The sequence below is a fragment of the Clavelina lepadiformis genome, chromosome 2 (assembly GCF_947623445.1).
Source record: "Clavelina lepadiformis chromosome 2, kaClaLepa1.1, whole genome shotgun sequence".
NCBI lineage: Eukaryota > Metazoa > Chordata > Ascidiacea > Aplousobranchia > Clavelinidae > Clavelina > Clavelina lepadiformis.
The window spans coordinates 26,030,612-26,049,991 of NC_135241.1; the positions used below are offsets into that span (position 1 = coordinate 26,030,612).

Below are 19,380 nucleotides of genomic sequence, written 5' to 3' on the forward strand. Positions count from 1 at the left end.
AATACTTGCAGTAAACAATGGTATAGCATCGTGCGTCATAATAGTTACAATAACTCGACTTACTTCTGCTAATTTCGTACCCAGCGCCACTGCGGTGTGAAAAGCCATGTTCAAATAAATGCGCGATACCTGTCTATGTCGTAAACACCGAACAGAATCACTTCAAAACAATTCCAGTTTACTCTCACGTCAAACCATAAATTTTTACGCACTTTGGAAGCTTTAGAAATGGGCTTCTTCACAACTGGCAGATGTCTTTTAAGAATCCTTTGTTTTCGTTTCAGAGCAACGGTTGTGTGACCTACATATTTTTATTATGTCCTATGAAAACGTTTTCCTTGACTGAGCAGGTCACTTTATGAACACGTGACAAGGGCTGACCAGAAACAATCACAGTGACGAATTGGGGCAACGTATTAATACCTGCTGCGCAATAACGCCAATACACTATAGCGCCATAAAAATGAATACACTGCCATTGGACTCATATGGGATTGTAATATTAGTAATTAAGGGATGGTGACCTAGCATGGGGAAATGTTGTTGTGTCGCATTAAACTTCATGTTGTCAGTTGTAAACTGTTATATATAGCATAAAGCTTACCTTAATGTTCTTGTATCACCGTCAACAACGACGATATACTTTATGCTCCTTACAAACAATGCACTAAATAGATTACTCGAGTAACCCAATGAACAGGTCGATCTGACATGGTAGCTAGCTACTCTATACAGCTCGTCAAGTAGACAACGGTCGAACTAATTGCGATATCGAGAGCATAGGACCTTGTTCAGCAAATCAAGACGCCAGGAGAGGTGGACATACTGTATTGCGTTTAGTGCGATTTTGAAGCAAAATCAGCTCCTTTGCGCATGTATGTAATGACGTTATGTCAGTGACACAATAAATATGAACCAGACACAGGATGCAAACTAAATTTAATAAACGAAACACGCGATATATCAAGACAATTAATGGAAGTGAACTCTAGTAAAATAAACGGAAGGTATAAAATAGCGCGCCTTGAGCAGCATACATAGGCAGTAACGAATCCGCAAACTTCTCCCATCAATTAGAGTAATGGCACTTCCACACCAAGCCAACTTCGGATAAGGGCAGGCAGCTAATGCAATCACCTCATCTGAGGCCATGAACGGAACGTGTGGTACGTTGTTCTTGAACTCCGTTATACTGTGATGGTTGAACGTATGAGTTCTTTATTGGAGCAAGAAAGCGTTTTTCTGCTGGAAGCGCATCAAAGAACGGGTGGTTTATGAGCTCAGCGAGAGAAGCACGTTTGGCGGGGTCGTACACCAGCATACGAGCGATCAAATCAATCAACTTCATATGTTCCGGATGATCTTTACGTTGAATATATCGCTGTAGAAACAAATCAATAGTTAGAAATCAACAGAACGTGAAAAGAAATTGTTCGTAAGTGTATCATTCTTTAGCATACTGTAACAAGATTACCGCAGTTCTTTCTCGCTCGCCACAGTCAACGACAAAAAATAAACAACACAATAAAAACACGAATGGCAATAAAATCACCAACATCAGCTGCTCAAAAAATTTTTCTTTCTCCACAACAAAACCATTCAGCTGTGGTGGACTCTGTACATGTGTGAGTGCTTACCATCAGTGGCTTGCAGTTATCTCTGACATATTTGCCGGCAGAAGATTGTTCATCCCAGTCCAATCGGCCATGATAGAAATATTTCTGCTTTCTCGACTTCTTAATCATTCGACTAGGGATAGGACCAAGGATGCGTTCCATCATAGCCAGGTGCTCCCTGTTGTCGTGAGTTTGAAACATGGTGATGCCCATATAGAACTCGAATATGATGCAACCGATCGACCACACATCACACGACTGATTCCAGCCCAGCTCTGCAACAAAGACACAATGAAGATTGACACAATGCTAACATGGTCATTGCAAGCAGACGTAACACGGCAGCAAGTCACCTAACACAACTTCAGGAGCCCTGTAGTGGCGAGTTGAGACGACAGTGCTGTGGTGCTCATTATCAAACGTCGCAGATCCAAAATCGATCAACCGAATATCGGGGTTGAGGAGGAGTCGCTCATCTCTCCTCTTCGAAGGGTTGTAACGAATCTCGCACGTTGAGTCAACCAGGAGAACATTCTCGGGTTTGAGGTCGGTGTGAGTGATGTGGTTATCGTGCAGAACTAAAACAATTTCAATCTAATCAACATACAATCTCACGTGTTGTGACGGCCCCAAATAAGTGGCCAGGCCATGTAGACTTACACTTGACTGCCCATATCAGTTGAAAGGCCATATGTCTCACTTGCTCCAATGGGTATGGCAAATAATGATTGTCTTTCTGCATGTAACAAGCAATTTGTTACAGAAATAACTGATGATGATAGTAAAGACAGATGCAACTAACCTGGTAATCGAAGGTGCTCAGTCCGAGAAGCTCAAAAGCGATGCAAATATGACCGTGGTAATTGAACCAATCCACCATAGTCACGCACAAGCTGCAAAACAGTAACAAAAATACATCAGTAACAATCATGCTAGGAATGCAATGTATTTAAATACAACAACTTAGTCTCTTACTATTTCCCATCAGTGTCTTTCTCTTGAATCTTCTTAAGGACGTTGATCTCGAGAAATGCAGCATCCCGGTACTTCTCAATGTTTTTTATCACTTTCAATGCAACGTACTGTCCTTCCCTGCTTAAACAGATAAACTGAAGTGGTAAACATGAGCACATTTGAAAGGTGACATACGAGTGGAAAAATATTACCTCTGGTGGTCTACACAATGCAGAACTTTCCCAAACGTTCCCTCACCGAGTGTATTCACTATTTCATCTGCACAAAAACACATCACAAAATGAGTAATGAGTATTGCAAAGTTTCCACCTTATAATTTTTAAGCGGCAAATCTGTACTTTCAACACAAAATACTTTGTTATGGCCTTGCATGCAAGTGCAAAAGACAAAACATAGACCAAAGAGACTTAATGTGGAAAAAGAGTTGCTTGAACATTACAAATTGAAGCATTCAATGAATGGCCTTAACCTACTAATAAGTTATCAAGAACGATTCACTTTAAAATTCAGATAACAAAATTTTGGCACAAGGTCAAAGTGCATGTAGTTTAAGTGGAAAATCTGACATGGTATTAAGTGAATCGTCCCTGATAAACCTGGCATTGGTTTTACTGCAGAACTACGAGAGCAAAATCTTCAAGTACATCTCGCTTGGAGCCAGTCGCCATGGCGATAAATGAGATGACCCTCCTCGTCATCTTCCACACTCTTTGCCCTGACGTTCTTGTTTCTATGACGATCTCTCTGTTTGTCATGACAACAGCAACAAGCGCGAATGTGTGATAAGGACAGAATATTCCGTCGACACGGGAATGATTGCAGTAAGGTTTCATTGCAAGCCCAGCATTTGGCAATTCGTAGCATATGTGGAACAATAACCACAGCAATGTTGTAGCGAGGTGTTAACGACGCAAAAAATAAACAGCACACACCGAGATATCTAAAACATATTCCTAGGAACCCCAAATATATTTCAGATATTATTTTAAGCGCATAATTCGCATGAATACAACTTACCTGTTAGGGTTTTGTATGAAAAAATCATTTACATCACACATATGTATGGCATTATTAACGACCATTTCCTTAACCACAAAGGTGACCAGTTTAATCAAACCAAATGTGTGCATTTAAATAGCATGGCCAGAGAGAGATAATTTCAGAATTTAAACCTGCAAATAGTTTAATAAAAAAGAACTTTTTGAAATTAATTTCCTCACCGATTCAGATTCACTTGTAGACTTCTGATTTCTGCGGTGCCTGTTACTACGGTGATATCTACTGCTCTCGGAAGGTTCTTTCCTGTCAAAGCTACTCTCATTTCTGGGATGGGATGCAGGGCAATTTATCACTCTACTGGAATCCCGACTATAATATCCATCGTTGTAATGTTTGTGGTAAGACTTAGCACTAGAAAATAAAACATTAATAAAATCAATGGGCTATGTATAGCAGGGTTGAAACTAAGCCCAATACAAGCTTTCAACCAAATACACAGCATAACATAACATACAATACATAACACAGACAAAACATAACAACTTATGTGCACATGTTATAGCAAGCCTCGGAATAGGAGAAAATTCAAAGTTTTAAACTGAACAAATTGGGTGGGATAAAAGTAGGTAAATTGAAACCTTTACAATCCAATATGACAGAAAACTGTCAGTTTCCAATGAGAAATCATGCGTGGATAGACATGTAGATGTGCAATGAAGCTTTAACTACTTTAACTTAATTAAAAATTAGTTGGCGTTTTAACACACCAATTCATTTTATATCCTTACTGCAAATAGTGTCGGATTATGGTGGGTGCTTTGCTGCCATGGCAACCAAATTTTGAACTGGGTATCCAGCATTGACCTGAATGGATGCCCAGTGGGCAATCTAGCGCAATTTACGTCGCATGCTTCTTGACATTGAACGAGCCCAATGTGTAGGAATTAGGATTCATTGTAAAATAAACACTACTGAACTAGGCAACACATTTTTAAAATTTTCTTTTTATCATTTTTATCATGTGAAGGACTTCTTATGAAGGATTTTTAATTATAGCCGATTGAAAAAATCTTGCCACCTAATACAATGAGTGGCAGTAAAATGGTACAAAAAGTGTTTGACAGTTGGTAAGTCTTGTTCATGCAGGTGCCACACTTTCCATTGGAGCTGGTAATTTCCGTTGTAATGTATCAGTGATAACAAAAATCTTGTTACTAAGACATCGACTCAAAAAGAATGTACTTTTACAGTGAAGTCAGGGCATTGCTTTTAACCTAACCGCACAACTTTGCACTTAATCCTACGGACCTAGCATGGGTAAATTACCTTTCACTATGTTTTCCATAAGAGCGTGAATCGTAACGACTACTGGAATATTGATTCTCTTCTTCAAAACCTTCGTCGTACTTTCCAATTCTTCTTCTTTTGTGACCCGGTTTGTAATCGTCGTCATTTTCTCTGCTCCTGTATCTCCTCGTCGTCTTGCCCATTTTATTAACAGTCATTTCCCGTAGACCGTTCAAGTTAACCTACGAACGATTCTTTTCTTTACAACTATGTTCTTTACTGAACTAGGATCACCGCGAAATACGGATAAATCATCAAAATTTCACAAGATGATGCAAGAAATTTAAGGTTTGTGCTTCGCTGAAGGTCCTGGTCAAAGTCCATACTAATACACTAAAAATATTACTACACAACCGTACTTACCTCAAAATCTTTATCACTCGACAACAGTTCCAACATAAACCAACCAATTTCTTCAGCAAGGGCAACAATTAGACAAAAACTTTCCTGATTTATCTAGATTTAATCTCGGCTCAATCTTGAAGTGACCAACTGTCTTTTCATTATGTCTTTCTTCTGATTGGTTAACACCCTTTGTGTCCCGGATGTTGAAAGGCACAAAACATTGCATTGTGGGACACAATTATTTTAAATTTCGTCGGGAAGCAGTAATTGTTAAAATCAACACAGATCTCGACGTTCAATCAAAGGTTACTAAAGGTTTTAATATTTAAATAATCTTTCATTTAATAATTGTCAAAAATAAAAAATAAAGTGAAAGTGAATATAAGTTCAGCTTTTGTTTGCGAATGTATTTTGTTTACAACAAACAACGAAAAATAACAATACGATAAGAATATTTAACACTTTGGGTAAGAAAGTTCAATTTTTGTCGAGTTGACAAGCGGCCCTTCTCAATGCTGTTTATAATTTTACATAATCTAAACATTACATTCTAAACTAAAGAATGATCGGAGGACTTGTGTTGAGTGAGAATAATCGGGACCCTTAGAGCGCCCCGATACGTTCTACTAAAACTTTACCAAACAAAATAGAAAAATGTTACCCTGAGGATTACTGCCTTGTCGTGGCTTTTTTTTCAAGGAGTTTTTTGGATGACTTTCAAAAATAAAAAATATTAAAAATGTTTAAAAAGATCATCACCGAACAGAATGGACGACCTTCATATTTAGTTAAGTTTGGGAAATATAGAAAAACATTTTTCTGTGATAGAATTATCCAGGCGATTTTTAATTTATTCTTGTAATGGTATAATTTTGTTATTAATATAAAATCGTGTGCCGGCCTACCGTTACCAAGCGATCAGAGAACAAACGCTGAATTACGGTAGCGATTACGTATTTTGTAGAACTTAGCCTATTCACTAAACCAACTTTTTAAAAAGTTATGCGAAAAGAATTGTGAAACACAAAACAAAATTTTGGTTTTACAGTTTTTACAAAACAACTTCAGCTTCAACATCACCTGGCCGCTGGCACCAGAGCTCCACCATTTCTTTTCAGCCACTGTAGCACAAATGAATGAAAAGGAAATCATTTTCAAAAATCAGAAAAGGTTTATCAAAAGTTTAACTTTTTGCCTTAACTTTATTTATACTTTAATTTTGCTGACATTGGAATTGAAGTTCGAATATTTATTTCGTGTTACTGGTTTTTTAAATTCATTGAAAGGTTATTTTTCTAAACAAAAACTAATTGAAAACCGGCTGCGATCGTCGATGGCTCAGAAAAACTAACTCTAACTTAATTAATTGTAGCTTAACTAATGTAATCGCCTAACTGTTATTAAAAAAATATGTAGGTATACCAATTGTAGGTGTACCTGTACCAATTAAGGCCCACCTAACACTTTTTTGAAAATAACTCAAGAACCACAAATGAGAATAGACTGAAAAACCGTATTCTATTAGTAAGGGTATATGACTACAACATATTAAAACCACAATACCTGACAACCCCCCAAACAATTTTTATAAAGAAATGAAAAATTCCAAAAAATGGGCCTTTTTAGGAGCATAGGCTCCTAATAAGGCCCACCAATTTTGTGAGTATTTTCATTCAAAACATAGCTGAAAAATCGTATTAAGCAAATAAAACAAGACAGCAACCACCAATTTGTGTAAGGCAACGACCAACAAACGTGGGTTGAAAAAAAAAAAGTAACTGCAACAACTTTCCAACTGATGACTGGAACCACTCTTGAAGTCTGGAAATCAATTAGCCAAGCATCTTGTATGGGCCTTATTAGGCGCATGTGGCATCCACGAAAAAAATTTCACATTTTTATTATCAGAAAAATTTTAGCAAAAAAAAGTGCATTAACCTTTTCAATACTAAGTTGGTTGTTACATGAAAACTTCAGCCGGCTGACTACAGTTCATTTAACAGGCCAAATTCTCACTTACTTTTTTTCTAAATTAACAAAACCACCTTAACTGCAAATATCAAATTTCTGTTGTGCTCTAGCGAATCGGTTGGTCAAGTGACAAGGATGAAATCTGGTAAACCATCATGAATTTATATTAGTTTTTATATAGGGTTAAAATTTTTCATTTATTTGCACGGGTTTGTGAAATATGAGCAATGGGCCTTATTAGGCACAGGTACCTTATTTGAATTATATTGTAAAACACTGCATGTTGTATTATTTTTTGTTGAGACGGTTTTTTTTTAAATTGTAAGTGATCAAATAGGCCTAAGCATTGGATTTTTTTTGATGTCACCAGTCGGGGTGTGCTTGACGTATTTTTTAAATATTTTCGTTGCAAATCAATTCTAGAATAGCTTTAATAATAATAAAAGGACTCCACCAAAGTTGGGCTTTGGTGCATTACGTCATGTAAATCTTAGTTAAATCAAACCGTTGAAGTTGTCGCCAATAAGATTTTTCTTTGTTAGTGTGCGTAACTGAAACGATTTTTTCAAGCACGGCGGGATGCAATTGCACTTAACAATAATGTGATGTAATAACGATGACGCATATTTCTTCAGATTGCATATCTTGACGCTTTCAGGAGCATGTGAAGTAGCTGCTTTAGCTCAAACATTCAGAACCCAAAACTTCTTTTTACTTTTCACATCAGCTGCTCATCTTTTATACGATCGTTTGCCACATGTCATGCAACCTATAGGTCATATGGCGATATAGGTCATATAATGTATGAGCCTGAAATATCGGCGAGTTTTGCGCCAAGCACTTGACTAGTTATGACGTCGGTTGTCGATGTAAAACACCATCACTCGGAATTGTTTGAAACAATCTTTCTTCAAACTTTGCTTCAACCGCGAATGATTCCCTTTCATTAAATGATTACATCACATCCGGTTTCCCAATCACGCCCATGCACATATTTCGAGGATTCTTGACCCACCTACTTTCTTCGACGACTTTCCCACTTGACAACGCAATGTATGACGTAACAGTTTTCGTAACCGATTTTTAACAGCCAGGCGAAAAATGCAAACAGCTCATTAGGATGAAAAAAATTATAAAGAATATTGCAAGAATTCAACAATATAAGATGTCGATTGGTGTGTCAGGCAAGCTGATTTTCCTCAGATGATGTTCTGGTTCACTGCGCACCAAAAACGTGAAAACTGCACGAAGTTACTTCCGCAAACCGACACTTATTTCATTGGAGTCAAAAAAACACGTCTGTTCGATAAAACTCATGATTGTGACGTAACAAGGTAATAGGGGTGCACAAACACAATTAAGCTAAAAGCAGTGGTTCCATAAAGAGTAAAACGAACAAAATAAAGCCGGGTTAAAGAATTTACCAAATAGCGAAAAGAACATTTATTTTGCTAAAAAGCTCTCGTAGCTTCCAAGACATCAGAGATTATAAAGAAGTGACGTAGCTACCAACACAATCCTTCACATGACGATGAGGAGCGTTATTCTGCCTAAATATAATAATTAAGGAAATAAGTTCATGTAGAAGGATCATTTTATAAAAAGACTTCGATGCGATCCTTGTCCGCTGTCACTTCGACACTCTCACTAGGTGTCGCCATGGTGTGGGCTCGATGCTTCCTCTCGCCTTCCTTCGAAGATGAGGAGGAGCTTGAACTTGTCCGATCAACGAAGTTAGTTCTGGGGGGAAGAGGGGAGAAGGATGGAGATAATCTCCCGGAGTGTTTGGATGCAGGAACATGGAGAGTGGAGCTGGGGGGAGGAGGGTCGGTGTGGGCGTGCTTCCTCTTCGGATGAGAGAATGGGATGTGGTTCTTCAGACTATCAAGAGATGCTGCGGATGAGAGGAGAGGTTAGAGAGGTGGAGAAACAGGATGAATGTTAGTTAATGATCGCATGCAGCCAACTCAGGCAAACAAGATTGAAAGGAAGATGAAATGAGGAGGAAGCATCAAACGCAACAAAATTCCTCCCTGGCTTCCGTGCAAACAATGACAACACAAACATGATGACACTGACATATTGTGACATCACAAAACAAAACTCAGGTAAGAAAAGATGCACTTCTTGAAGCCACACAAAAGTGCCACCATGCGCAACCGGAGGGTGATAGGAGATGTTTATGGAGAAGGGGCACGCACGCTTACTACACTTACTTCTACACATTATGTGGCCTCTTACTGGACGAATTGTGGTGCTGGCTGCCAAGTTTCGACAGCTTGCTTGGAATCATTTGGTGGACGCCGACCTTATCTGCGCTGCCCTTGCTCGAGTGCTTTGATGTCGATGCCAGTTTCGATAATCCCTTCGACAACTCCTGGTGCTTGGGAACCTGTGAAGCGTAACGTGAGTTCCAAATAAGGTCAAAAGAAATTTGTGCGATTGAGGGGAGTCATACCTGCATGGTCGTCATCTGGTTCGTTGCGCTGTACTTCAAGTGAAGCGGGATTTCGGGGACAGCAGCGGCACCTGGTGGAAGCACTGAGTCCCTCTTCGGAAAGGGGAAGGTCCGAGGATACTCGGCTGCTGTGGTGTACGTTGGGGAGGAAGGAGCGCGCCTGGCAGACTCAGAAGAGTGAAGACTGGATTGGGATTTGCTCGATGACACCCTGGAGTCGGGTGCATCCAGAGCATCGGACAAGCTGTTGTTGCTATTGTTCCTGTTCTGTGCAGAGGATAGAGCAGATGTGGACGCAGAGGAGTGCATCTCACCGTGCGTCTTCCTCTGGATGTCTTTCAGTCTCTTCGTCTCGTGTTGATAATACTCCTTGGACTTTATCATTTCCTCCTTGAATTTCTCCGCATCCTGCCTCTCTCTCACGATTCTGGCCTTCTCTGATTCGATCTCAGACTTCTCCGCGTTCATCGACTTCTCGAATCGTTCCCTCGTCCTCAGGAACGAATCCTGCTCCGACTTCAGTTGTTGCTGGAAATCGAACAAATTTCCATCACTTCGACAAATTCCAGATTTATCCAAACTGAAAAAATCTTCGCACCTGTTGCTTGCGGAGATCGTCCATTTGCTCCTGATGCTTGAGTTGATTCCTCTTCAACTCGGCTTCCTGGAGGTTGCTCCTCCTCTTGCTAGAGGGGCGATCCAGCGTGAGTTGAAACTTTAATCTGGAACAAAATCATTGGTAAGTTAATTGCCTTTCCATAGAAACAAAACGATTTAAAACTTGAGCAGAAAAACGTCCGCGATTAATAAATTAAAAAACACGACAAATAAATCAAAGTGTCGTCTGCAGATGAAGAAGCAGTATACCACTAGAGGTCTCACTTTTCTAGGAGAGTGTCTTGCTGGCACGAAATGGAGAGATATTGGTTAAGGAGTTGAGCAAGAGAGGTGAGAGTTGATACTTGATCGGATGTTGGAGGAAGATAGCCTTCATTTGGATCTGCACCATCCGTGGATGCCACCTCCTCTGAGCCTGGCTCCTGTCAATCAAGTCCGGAGTTTAAGTCATGAAGATCTTCAACTTCGGATTTTGCGTCAATGATATTTAACTTACCCAGGCCTTAACGATGCTGCCTTCTGAGTCAGACTGTCGCACTGATATCTCTGACTCGATTAACCCAGAGTCGCGATTTGAGTCAGATGAGGATTGGTTTGCTTCAAAGTCACTCAACTTCCCCTCACTCTGAGATGAGATGAGCCATTTGCCTGAGATAAGGGAAAGTTTAAAATGATTGACAAGTCCAATACATTGATTGACAGATTATTATCGGCACTGTCTATAAAATTGCAAAAATAGCGAAAAAATTTGAATCAAAATTTTATCATAAAATTTTAACTTACTTCTTGGTGACGGGGGTTCTTTCCCGTTATCTAACCCCCCAAACGTGTCGGAGCGTTTGGGCGCCCCTGGGGTCAAATGGGGGCCACTTTCCTGCTCACCCACATTGGATGAGTGGCGTGATAAGCCCTCCGCATCATAACACGCCTGAGATAACTTCGAAACTGAAACGTCAAAATAGCAATTTAGCAAAACCCCAGTTATTTGCACGAATGAAAAGAAGAGAGAAGCAAAAAGACGAAGTCTTCGTGGCATCACTTGACATCTCACCTTGTTCAATTGCTCTAACCAGGATCGGTTTTCCAGAAGGGAGCAGGTTCTTGTTGTTGTTCCCGGATTCGTCTCCATCTGAGAAGGAGAACATCGGGATGTGGGAGTGGATGTTGGCTGTGGATGGAACGTTTAATGAGAAACTACGAATTTGATCGATGAAGAATCAAGTGAAATTAATCTTTTATTAATTCAAATTAATCTAATGCCAGAGTAGATGCAACATTTAGTAGATGCAAGGAAAATGTATCTGCTCTGGCTCCACTAAAGGAAACTTACCGACTGCGCTTCCCTGATCAACGGACTCAGCCAGGGATTTGAAGAGGATCATCTTCTCAATGAGGAGTCGATTTATCTTTTCATCCTTCTCCTCCAGTTGGGCGATCCTGGTCTGGACCTCGTTCAACCTCTCATGCAATCTCTTTTCCTCTTCGTCCTCCGACGACACTCCCTCGTCTTTGTAACAACACGCGTTTCGTGAGAATGACGTCACTATTACGTCATCGTAGCTATAGTAACCAACATACCGTCATCGGGGCAGTTGGGTATGGCGACGTTGAGCACCTGGGCGATGGTCTTGCAATCATTGATTGACGTCAGCTTAAGTTTGTACATCTGCTGACTGCTCATGCTCATCAGGAGGAGTCCTCTCTCGTCGTACGCAACCTCCCGGACTATCAACTTGTGCAGGGAAACAGCGGCAGGCTGCATGACGACGTCATGAGTTTTAGAAAGCGATGATTGATGGAATTTGCACAGACACAAAAGCACAACTCGGGAAAAATGAGACAAACCTGCCCAGAGGGGAAGGAATATTTCCCGTTGTTCTCCTGCAGGAAGACGATGCAGTCTGACAACACCAGGAAGAGGACATCTGGAGAAGACAAACGCGATATTATGACGTCATACAACGTCACAACACAACACTGATTAAAACTCACCAGTTGGTTTCTTGCTATTGATGATATTCCACTGCACGGTGCTGGAACTATAAACCAGCTTCCGGTTTTTGCGCTTAAAATCGCGTCGATCGAACTTCCGGTTACCTACGTCAGCAAAACATCGCGCGCTTTAGTCCACCTTGCTATAGAACGCAATCACGTGATTTGTTCTGAGCTCACTGACCTTTGAAGGTCGTTGCGCTCTTCGATTCTGTCTTCTCGTGGATCTCTTTGAGCAGCTGCTGCTTCTCATGCGCCCGGACCTGATCATCGACGTCTTTCGCGATCTCCCGCGATAACTCCAACGCCCTCTCAAGATTTTCGTGATCTTCTTTGTGACCTAAAAATTTGAAGATTGAAGCAATTTCCAGTTCAACAATATCTACACATATGCTTGCTTTGTTGCATAACAATGGTGTCATTGTGATGAGGTAAAAGATGATCCAATAATATTAGCATAAATGTTTGATACAGCTACTACTCGTCAGTATTGTGAAATATTCAGCCTTTGCACACGTCACAATGACCTGCTCTCAGACCCACGCAACCACCGACCAAGGTGACCGCGTGGGCCCCCTAGTGTCTTCACATTGTGACGTGAAACAACGTAACAATGCTATGAGCGCAAGGATAGTTCTCCTCATAGAGCACAGATAAAACACAATGATCGACTGGTTTGTTAAAGAAAATAAACTTGTTATTTGTGGTACGACAACAACTTACCCTTCTTGATCGTGTTCTCAAGCAAGGTTTGCAACATGATGGGGTACTTGGTGATCCTCTGAGTAACCAGCAATGCACAAGCCGGCACGTCCTGTCGCCGGGTCAGAGGATTTTTATCGCATTTCTGGGCAGAAAGAGATCAGGAAAGGTTAAATGTTTCCACAGCGCCAGCAAACAAGATCAGGATGGGGGAAGTACCTTCATGAAAGCCAGAACCTTTTTATCCGTTTTCACCAGTTCTTTGTATAATGACGTAATCTCGTTCTGGTGACTGCAGAAGTCTCCGAGCAGTCTTTTCATGGTGGCGCCGCTTTCGTTCCTCCATTGCGCCACCAAGAGATCACCGATACGGTCAACCACCTGATCAAAACATCATTGTGACGTCACACATATTGAAAGGTAACGTAACTTGATTGGTTCATTTAAAATCTCGGTAATGACCTTGCTGTCGTTCTGTCTGTCTCTGAGTTTATGGACGAATTGCGTCACAAAGTCGACATGCTCGTCGATGAGGGGGAAGAGCTGATCCACGACTCGCGGACTCATGTGCGCCTCCCGGAGGAGACCTTGCGCGTAGATTTTTTGCATAATCTTGAGGATGGTGAGGTAGTTGCGTTCAGTTTGGATGAATTCTGTCGACAAATTCAACGAATGAGAAGATCATCAGAGTCGACAAATCGCTGCAGCAGCAGTGATAATGAGGTCTCCTGACTCACCGAAGATGTTCTCCTGTCGCTTAATGTCCTTCTTCTCCATCTTCTTGAGCGTCTTCCTATCTATCGTTGTGCTCCACGTCTCTGGCTCATCCACCTTCAAACTGAGATCTGGATCTTTCTCCAACTCCGCTGTGTCCAGGGAGGCTGAGATGAAAATTTATTGATTACTAACGTCACCGATGGATTGTTACGTCATAAACACACACATACCTTCATCGAGGGACTCAATGGAGCCAGAAATCATGTCTTTCATGCTGCAATGAAGAAGTGAAGTGAATGACAAGAACAAGGTGAGAACTTTCATTGATAAAAATATCAAACTCACCTGTACGTGACAGGGGAACCCCCATCTTCTTCTTCATAATAACTCGACCTGGACATGACGAGAGAGATTGAATAAAATGGGACAAGTGGATGTTATGACGCAGGGGATTGTATGGAGCTCAACTAACCTGTTGCTACGGTTGTTGTGGTTTTGTGGAAATTCCTGAAGCGAATTCCCGTACATCGAGTTGGCGCCTACAACCTACATCAAAAAGAAATCGATGACATCACTAGCTACTCAATGGAGGTTCATTATGACCTATCTAGCAAGCCAAGTTCAAGGTCGTACCGAGATAGGTCTTGACGTGGAACGCTGATTCGCTTGACTTGCTGCGGGGTATCCAGTTGCGGGATTCCCCACTGAATAAAATGAAATTCCAAATTATTAATGGAAGTCCAGAACGCGATGATGACGTAATAATGAAGCTCACCTGCGTACTGAGGTGGTCTGGATATCATCATACTCTGTGGCCGAATAATGGATGGACGCTGTGGACGAAACGGAAGCTTGAATAATAACAATAAGCAACATCACATGATCTTGGTTTAATTATTCCATAAATTTATTCCGAACTATTCCGTTTCCACGAAACTTAAGTTGTTAGGAGACAAGCTCGACAAACTTGTACCTTCTTGCGGAGTTTAACTCGCGAATCTCGCCGCGGTGAGCTCATACAGATCTCGAACGACTCGTTACTGTGGCTATACATCTCCATTGTTTGAAAGCAGTCATACAACTAGGACCAGATTTCTTATTAAATCGGTCAAAACTCTGTCAGTCCATCGCATGACTTACTCTAAGCAACAACGACGTCACTAAATAAGCAAGAGCAGACCAATCACAACCAAAACTAGTCATATTACTAGAACAACAATTCCACTAAGTTTCATAGAAAATTGCCAGCGCCCAGCACTCAAACGAACTTCCTACAATAACTTCAGCTCTCGTGCACTGGTGCGGCCTCAAGCTCACCGCGGAAGTATCTCGCACACAGAGCACCACACCATCAACACTGGCTTGTCAGATGAGCGCTTCCTCACCACGTCACTAGCGTTGGTGTTATGACGTAACAGTGGGCGTCAGTGAGCTCATAGGTTGCCGGACAATAACCTGGTCATTTATTATCATATTATAATCGTCTGCTTAGCCTAACTCCCGTGGGCCGTGACCATGACCTTGAGCAACGCCACGATCGTAGCAAGTTTACCAGGTCACACAACTGGCAGGTGGCCTGGCCAGTACTTTCTGCAAGTAACTGCAACTCTACACAACATAAAGTCCATAACTGGGTGGGACAAGTATAGAGAATATGAAGCTCAAGCCAAGGAAGTTGTAATTATGTCAGATTAATCATCTGACGACATATCACGTGATCATAATCCGAGCGTGACCGACGTTCATCGATGAACTCTCAACTACAAAGAACGATTTGAAGATTCTGCACGCGCGTACTAATTTATTGTAACGTGACAATCTACTTCTTATGACATCACAATTACATAAAAACCAATAAATTTCGCAGGTTGATCTGGTCGGTTATGGAAATGAGATCGCAGAAAAAGTTTTGGAGCCGAGCCAAAGTTGTGCTAAAATTTAGGTAATTACGTCACCAAATAATACGCCATGCGAGGCAGCAGCGAACCAGTGCTGACTTCCTTATATGGATGAAGAGGATGCTTTGGTGTAGTGTGGTCGTGCTTGGAATTAAAACTTTCAATTAGAAGCTCTTCGTTTAAGATATAATGAAATGAACCAATGCATTGATATAATCTACCTTTTATTCGGAGTCAAATATCCCTAAACAACTATTTACAGCAAACTCCGTTATATTGCGCCATACGCAGCGAATGTAAACAATGCATTTAGTTGATAATAAGCGTTCATTAAAAGGCCACACATCGCCAGGTGTGCTGTGTAAGCGGAAGTTTCTTCACAATAGACTGGCACCACCATGCCGGGTGACAACATGGACGCGCCTCGTATCTCGGTGAGAATAACACACAAGTCGTGTCACTGAGCCGCATTCAAACGACCAGGGCAACCAGACCAGGGCGAAATGCGAATCGTACCCGCGCCCCTGTCTCGCCTGCAGTTTTAAGTCAATACCAAGACGTGAAATTAACACAGAAACTAATTCGAATGTCACTACATACAAACATTATGACGTCACTACACGCAAAAGAAATTATGACGTTATTTAACGGTTAAGCTCGACTGGAATATGATTACGCTTGCTACCATATGACGTCATAACTAATCAAAATAACCAAGACCTTGCGGATGCATTATGAAGACATAGACAGTTGAACCTAATCTACCTACACAGATGTCCTGAAACCTGCCCCATCTACATGGCTCTGACGTCATTCCGCATGCAAGTTGTGCGCTTGAAATAAGTTCTTCGATGCAGAGTGGGTGATGGGCCTCACTGTACGCTTATGACGTCACCCCACAACAAGGCGTCACAATGGGGTGCACGTGACACAACGACAGACAAGTGGACAGATAATTAGTCCCAAAAAGTTAACCAAATACATCCAAATATGACACAAAGTGGAATATCATAGAAGTGCCATCTACCATATCGGGCCTTCCTATACTGCTTTAATATTAAGATGGTTCATGCTAGTCCTAACAACCATCTGCTGGTTGATATGGTTCCACTTACTTCTCCCTTCCTGCGACGAATGGTGACTGGCTCTTTGTACGGTACTGGGGTAAAATTCCAAATACTGGCGGTTCTAGAACGACCCACGTCATAATCGGAGGATGGGGGGCTTTTGGAGAGCACATAGAAATGCGAGTTGTTTCGCTTTTTCGAATCCATTTATTCCAGAATATTCGCAAAATCTTCAGCGTTAATATTCCATTCCCAGCACAAACATAAAGCAAATTGTCTTTTCAGCTTTCTAGGTTCTAAGCGCGACGCACGGAGCAAATCATCGCGTGTGACACTTCCGTCTTTCCTGCAAACCTCTCCACAACTTGGCTAAATTCCAGAATTCGCTTGTTCGTCTTACACAATATCAAAGCACTTGCAATCACAGAGGAGCGATGTAATAAGCGCTGTATTGTTTATAGGAAGCTCACAGCGCACAGGCTTGCCATCGCAGCTAACACTCTCAGGAAACGGTGACGTCACACACTGTCATGCTAAACTTCTCGGCCGGTTGCTAGGAGACGAAATCGAAAAACGCAGTAGACAATGGTGGTGTTTATTATTAGGGCATCACCGGACGCAAGTGATTTGTGAAAATGTAACTCGTGTCTTGTTACCTACCACTGACGTCATCACCGTATATGAAAACAGACAACATCAAGCCATTCAAAAAATTGAACTATTTCTCACGCAAACTATCTCTGTGCTCATATCAATCGCATATCGAATAGAAGACGGCTTATTACGCAACAATTGCACCTGAGTCAGAGAAATTGCGAAATACAACCTTCGAAACAGTCGATGTTAATTGTGATGTCATAATGTCCATTTATAACCAACATAGCAAGTATAGGACTGCATCTGCATTGAACTGAACTGATTAAATTGACGTCAGAAAACACTGCGCAATAATCATAAGGCCAATGGTGAAACCTATATCTGTTTGATTAGGGAAAACAGCTCAAATCTGCTGACAACCAACTATCTTGCCACGCTACTGACAGTACACCAGGCCACCTTATACGCACTGACCCTACAACCAATACATGGGCCACGCCATCGAGAAGAATGATTAAAATATTATCCTTCAAGTCCACTTTTGCTTGGATTAATTTCAAAACGCTCCAACACAATCGATGCAATTGCTCCAGTGACGTCACAGAGGTGTTTATCGAGCGAACAAGCTATCATTTATAATTCATACAAGACCAACCTCAACCCACTTTAGAGCTCAGTGTATGATGGCCGGGGTGGGATAGAGCTAAGCCAGGGAAAGTAGCTTGGACGATAAAGTGATGCATTGTTCGGGAAAAATTAACATTTGATGCAAAAAAGATCAAAGCAAGATTGTGATCCGCCCGCCCCCCCACACTAATTAACATAAAACTCATGACATGAGCGACTTCTATTAGCGCACAATACAAACCGGAACCAACTACGTCATGTGAAACCGACTAAAAATATTTACGCCAATGTGGCCGGAAGAAAATACACCTGACGTCATAAAGCATTAAATGATGCAGCAAAGGCTAGTAAGCCTAGAAAACTTGTGATGTAAACTCATAAAATACACCTCATCAACGCCATCTAACGGAAGTAAGTGGAATGATAAATATGATAAAAACGAAACAGAAATTTGCGAACCTTGTTTGCTCGAAACATCAACTTGAGTGTGACTGGTTTAGACAAGAAGTTAAATATTTATTTACTGTCGGTCGGAATAGTTCAGATGATCATTATTACCATGTACTTACTGGGCATATAAGAAAGACACAGCTTTATATTTTAAATAAGATTCACCTTTTTATTTTGATCTTTGCTCACATCAGATCCCTCAAGCGTATCTGCAATAGAAATCAAATAAACATTAAATTTTTAATAAACGAGAGGGGAGACAGGCAGAGTTATATTTATTACCTCTGTTGATAATATTCCAAAGCAGAAGTTATTGATAAATTATTTTTAAACTTAGTTTATTCAAAACCCGATCTGCAGGTGACGTCATGTTTTAAAAAGCAAGCCAACACTGATATATAGGAATCATTCATAAGCATATGTCCTACAAGCAAGGCATCGGCTGGCACTCGTATGTTGTGCTGTTGAACAACGCCAAGATTGCAAGAAACGATTTATCTGACCAACCGCCACTAGAATTACGGCGTATTTTGCAAATATCTCAACTGACTTTCTAGAAACAACCGCAGATGGACCCGATAGTTTGTAAGAATAAAACGAGCTTAATCCCTTCCTAGATCATCTATTTCTTATCTTGTCCGGGGACAAACATAATGCTGAGTATGATGTCATAATCAATATACATGTGTCATGACGTAAAAGGCGGTCCTATGAACACAACAAATGAACGAAGATATTTCTCCAAACTTTATCAGCTACCACATGCTCAAGACGACCTTTGTCTAACTTACACATGTAGCCACTGCCTATTCACATGTCGTTAATATGGGAAAATTCAATATTTGCGCAACGTTTAAGAATAATCAGACGGCGAGTGCTTGGTGCTGACACATATTTCGCAATAACAAGCGATCTATGTGTTTATAATGCGAGCTACTCCTGACATAACCGGCCTCTAATATAAACAAGTCCCACACTGAGCTGACAGGGCACCATCTCAT

At 41.0% G+C, this 19,380-nt stretch overlaps 2 protein-coding genes across 7 annotated transcripts in view; both read right to left on the reverse strand.

Annotated features, from left to right (window-relative positions):
- Positions 1–812: 812 nt before the first annotated feature.
- Positions 813–5,445, reverse strand: LOC143445188 (dual specificity protein kinase CLK2-like). Its single transcript, XM_076944107.1, has 11 exons — positions 5,301–5,445; positions 4,917–5,119; positions 3,812–4,001; positions 3,236–3,335; positions 2,783–2,849; positions 2,592–2,708; positions 2,419–2,509; positions 2,277–2,352; positions 1,970–2,194; positions 1,638–1,891; positions 813–1,381 (listed from the first exon to the last, which is right to left on the reverse strand). The coding sequence occupies exons 1-11, from the start codon at positions 5,334–5,336 to the stop codon at positions 1,139–1,141; spliced, it is 1,602 nt and encodes a 533-aa protein (XP_076800222.1). The 5' UTR covers positions 5,337–5,445; the 3' UTR covers positions 813–1,138.
- A 2,862-nt stretch (positions 5,446–8,307) lies between these two features.
- The window catches only part of LOC143445185 (rho guanine nucleotide exchange factor 28-like), a 32,878-nt gene continuing 21,805 nt past the window's right edge, over positions 8,308–19,380 (reverse strand). For 5 of the 6 annotated variants that reach the window (XM_076944104.1, XM_076944102.1, XM_076944103.1 and 2 more), the window contains 23 exons: positions 18,545–18,588; positions 14,516–14,573; positions 14,374–14,444; positions 14,213–14,286; positions 14,086–14,133; positions 13,971–14,014; positions 13,761–13,904; positions 13,486–13,676; positions 13,243–13,404; positions 13,045–13,168; positions 12,506–12,661; positions 12,322–12,426; positions 12,175–12,254; positions 11,908–12,085; positions 11,660–11,836; positions 11,381–11,497; positions 11,113–11,274; positions 10,826–10,977; positions 10,594–10,751; positions 10,310–10,433; positions 9,712–10,239; positions 9,495–9,645; positions 8,308–9,147 (listed from right to left, as the gene is read on the reverse strand). In XM_076944104.1, the coding sequence (XP_076800219.1) occupies positions 8,849–9,147; positions 9,495–9,645; positions 9,712–10,239; positions 10,310–10,433; positions 10,594–10,751; positions 10,826–10,977; positions 11,113–11,274; positions 11,381–11,497; positions 11,660–11,836; positions 11,908–12,085; positions 12,175–12,254; positions 12,322–12,426; positions 12,506–12,661; positions 13,045–13,168; positions 13,243–13,404; positions 13,486–13,676; positions 13,761–13,904; positions 13,971–14,014; positions 14,086–14,133; positions 14,213–14,286; positions 14,374–14,444; positions 14,516–14,573; positions 18,545–18,588 (3,347 nt within the window). In that variant the 3' untranslated portion in view covers positions 8,308–8,848. Of the gene's footprint in view, positions 9,148–9,469; positions 9,646–9,711; positions 10,240–10,309; positions 10,434–10,593; positions 10,752–10,825; positions 10,978–11,112; positions 11,275–11,380; positions 11,498–11,659; positions 11,837–11,907; positions 12,086–12,174; positions 12,255–12,321; positions 12,427–12,505; positions 12,662–13,044; positions 13,169–13,242; positions 13,405–13,485; positions 13,677–13,760; positions 13,905–13,970; positions 14,015–14,085; positions 14,134–14,212; positions 14,287–14,373; positions 14,445–14,515; positions 14,574–18,544; positions 18,589–19,380 lie in introns of all 6 variants that reach the window. The other variant, XM_076944105.1, reaches the window with a different exon arrangement.